The sequence below is a fragment of the Solanum dulcamara genome, chromosome 12 (assembly GCF_947179165.1).
Source record: "Solanum dulcamara chromosome 12, daSolDulc1.2, whole genome shotgun sequence".
Lineage (NCBI taxonomy): Eukaryota > Viridiplantae > Streptophyta > Magnoliopsida > Solanales > Solanaceae > Solanum > Solanum dulcamara.
In genome coordinates this window covers 56,373,494-56,377,006 of record NC_077248.1, presented here as the reverse complement: position 1 = coordinate 56,377,006, position 3,513 = coordinate 56,373,494, and the positions used below count along the sequence as shown (strand labels likewise).

General features: G+C 44.3%; 1 protein-coding gene across 1 annotated transcript; it reads left to right on the top strand.

Annotated features, from left to right (window-relative positions):
• The first annotated feature begins 1,231 nt into the window (after positions 1–1,231).
• On the top strand, positions 1,232–1,771 carry LOC129875779 (uncharacterized). Its single transcript, XM_055951020.1, has 2 exons — positions 1,232–1,471; positions 1,586–1,771. The coding sequence occupies exons 1-2, from the start codon at positions 1,232–1,234 to the stop codon at positions 1,769–1,771; spliced, it is 426 nt and encodes a 141-aa protein (XP_055806995.1).
• Positions 1,772–3,513: the final 1,742 nt, after the last annotated feature.

Below are 3,513 nucleotides of genomic sequence, written 5' to 3'. Positions count from 1 at the left end.
CCTTTCTTTATCTCAATTACTTCCACATTTACTTTCCATTGGTTATTAGGCTGACTTATCTCGGTGGGTTGAGATGAGTGCCATCACACCCGGATTCGGGTCGTGACAAAGATGGTATAGAGCCCTAGGTTCATAGGTCTCACGTGTATACAAGCCGAGTCTAAGTAGAGTCTTGAGGATCGGTACGGAGACATTTGTACCTATCTTCGAGAGGCTATGAAGACTTTTAGGAAATTTTCCCTTTGTTCTTTCACTTTGTATTGTGTGTGGTTACTTGTATTGGTACTGAATTTTCACATGTCCATTCTGACACATGGCTAGGACCAGAACTACGGCTAGAGATAGAGGAAGGGAGGCACTCCTTGAGGTTGATATTGGGACCCTAACTAGGGGTAGAGATAGAGGCCGGGCTAGAGTCCATGGTCAAGGTATGGCGGTAGGAAGAGGTCGAGCCTGAGGAGCGGCACCAGCTAGAGGTCGTGCTAGAGAGGCTTTTCTTGATCCACAGATTGATGCAAGAGAGGAATAGGTCCCTCTATATCCTTCTACTGCACTATTTCTTCAGGCCACTTTGATGCGAGTATTGGATGCGCTTGAAGGATTTAACAAGAGTATGAGGGCGAATGGTACACCCGAGGGTTCTAAGACTAGAGCAGGAGCTCAGACCCCTAGAGTGGATGAGGATAGAGTACGGGTAAGGGGAGCCCAGGGTACACCTGTAGTCATGTTGACTGACGACGAGCAACGCCGATATGAGAGGTTCCAAAAAATGGACCCCCCATAATTTTAGGGTGGGAAGACTGAGGATGCACACGAGTTCTTGAACATGTGCCGAGAGTTGTTGGAGACAGTAGGGTTTATTGAGACTCACAGAGTTCGTTATACTACACCACAGTTTCGTGGACCAGCCAGAGAGTGGTGGAGAGTATTTACGAGTTCTAGGCTAGTTGGGTCACCCCAGATGACTTGGGATGAGTTTACTAGTGCCTTTTATGACCGTTTCATCCCCTGGAGTGTGAAGAAAGAGAGACGATTACGGTTCGAGAATTTAAGGTAGAAGGGTCTTACTGTTGCTGAGTATGAGACTCGTTTCTACCAGTTGTCCATATATGCCATAGTTGTCCTTTCTGATGAGACAAAGTGGATTCGTAGATTTGTGTGAGGATTGAACTATACCATTTGTACAACAGTTTTTCAACTGGCACGTGAGGGCACTTCCTTCCAGTCTATTATGGGTACTGCCAAGGAGGCGGAGTTGATGGAGAGAGAGGAGTTTGGGGCCCCTAAGAGGGCCTGTGCTTCTAGTCAGTTTTCGGGTACCTCATCTGGAGGTAGAGGGAACTATAGAGGAGGTGATTCCTTCCAACGTAGAGGACCAATTCATGCATCTATGCTAGCTTTTAAGGATGGTCAGACACCTCGTGGGTCCTACAGTACAGGTCAGAGTTACCATGGGTCACAACAGAGGGAGGTTAGCCGAGGTGGTTATACAAGTTCTTCAGGTTCATCGTAGAGGTTTTTGCATGGGAGAGCATGTTATACTTGTGGTGATCCGAATCATCTTTCATAGCAGTGTACATCTTAGGGTCGAGGAGGAACCCAACCTAGTTCTTCAGTTTCAGTTAGAGGACCAGCGCCTCCGATTAGAGGTCGAGGTATAGCCCAGACTAGTAGAGGTGGTCGTATGCTTGGTAGGAGTGCTGGTGGTGCTATAGTCCATCAGGGAAGAGGTAGAGGTGTTGGACAGGTCGGAGGTGGTAGAGGATCTTAGTGTTATGCTTTTCCAGAGAGACCCGAGGTTGAGGCTTCCGATGCAGTTATCACAGGTATTGTCCTTGTTTGCTATCGACCTGCATCTATATTATTTGATCCAGGGTCTACATTTTCCTATGTGTCTGCGTATTTTACATCTGACTTTGATTTGACATGTGATCATATGTCCGTGCCCGTTCATGTTTCTACACCCGTGGGTGAACCCTTAGTGGTGGATCGAGTATATCGATCCTGTCTTGTTTCCTTATTCGGGTATGATACTTGGGTAGATATGATTATTCTAGGGATGGTAGATTTTGATGTGATATTGGGTATGGATTGACTTTCTCCCTATTGTGCTATTCTCGATTGTTATACTAAAATTATTACCTTAGCGATACCTGGTGCCCCGTGGATTGAGTGGAAGGGTACTAGTGGCTCCTATCCCAGTAAGGTTATCTCATATATTCGTGCTCAGAGGTTGATTGATAGAGGGTGTATGTCTTATTTGACCTTTATTCGGGATACTAGTATTGAGTTACCTCCTATAGAGACTGTTCAAATGGTTAAGGAGTTTTCTAATGTATTCCTTATTGATCTTCCTGGTATTCCTCCGGATAGGGACATTGATTTTGCTATTGACTTAGAGCCTGGCACTAAACCCATTTATATTCCTCCATATCGCATGGCTCCAATTGAGTTGAAGGAATTGAAAGATCAGTTGCAAGACTTGTTGAGTAAGGGGTTTATTCACCTTAGTGTGTTGCCTTGGGGTGCACCAGTTCTGTTTGTAAAGAAGAAAGATGGGACTATGAGGATGTGTATCGATTATAAGCAGTTGAATAAGGTAACTGTTAAAAATAAATATCCTTTTCCCCGTATTGATGATTTATTTGATCAGCTACAAGGAGCGGCATTGTTTTCCAAAATAGACTTGAGGTCCTGTTATCATTAGTTGAAGATTAGAGCGTCAGATATTCCTAAGACAACTTTTCAGACTCGTTATGGTCACTACGAGTTTTTGGTGATGTTATTTGGGTTGACAAATGCCCCTACAGCATTCATGGAGTTGATGAATGGAGTGTTTCGCCCGTACTTAGATTCTTTTGTGATAGTATTCATTGATGACATCCTGGTGTATTGCAAGACTGAGGCAGATCATGTCCACCATTTGAGGTTGGTACTTCAGAAGTTGAGGGAAGAAAAGTTGTATGCAAAGTTCTCCAAGTGTGAATTTTGGCTTGATTTTGTTACATTTTTAGGACACGTGGTGTCCAAAGAGGGGATTAGAGTGGATCCAGCTAATATTGAGGCAGTTAGAGGTTGGACAAGGCCTACTTCTCCTACTGAGATTCATAGTTTTGTGGGGTTAGCCGGTTATTATAGATGGTTCGTGTAGGGCTTCTCCACTATTGCATCTCCATTAACTAGATTGACTCAGAAGGCCGTGGATTTTCATTGGTCTGATGAGTGTGAAGCGAGCTTTCAAAAGCTCAAGACTTTATTGACTTCGGCTCCTATTTTGATGCTACCCAAGGAAGGTGTGGGATTTACTATATACTATGATGCTTCCGGTGTTGGTTTAGGCGGAGTGTTGATGCAAAAGGGGAAAGTGGTTGCCTATGCCTCGAGATAGTTGAAGGCCCATAAGAAAAACTATCCTACTCATGATTTGGAGTTAGCGGTTGTGGTTTTCGTGCTTAAGTTATGGCGTCATTACCTATACGGTGTGAATTGCAAGGTATTCACCGATCATAGGAT

Coding starts and splice junctions, on each gene's coding strand:
- LOC129875779 (XM_055951020.1), top strand. CDS start 1,232: ATGGGTACTGCCAAGGAGGCGGAGTTGATGGAGAGAGAGGAGTTTGGG. Junction 1,472..1,585: donor ATGGGTCACAACAGAGGGAG/GTTAGCCGAGGT, acceptor TGTACATCTTAG/GGTCGAGGAGGAACCCAACC.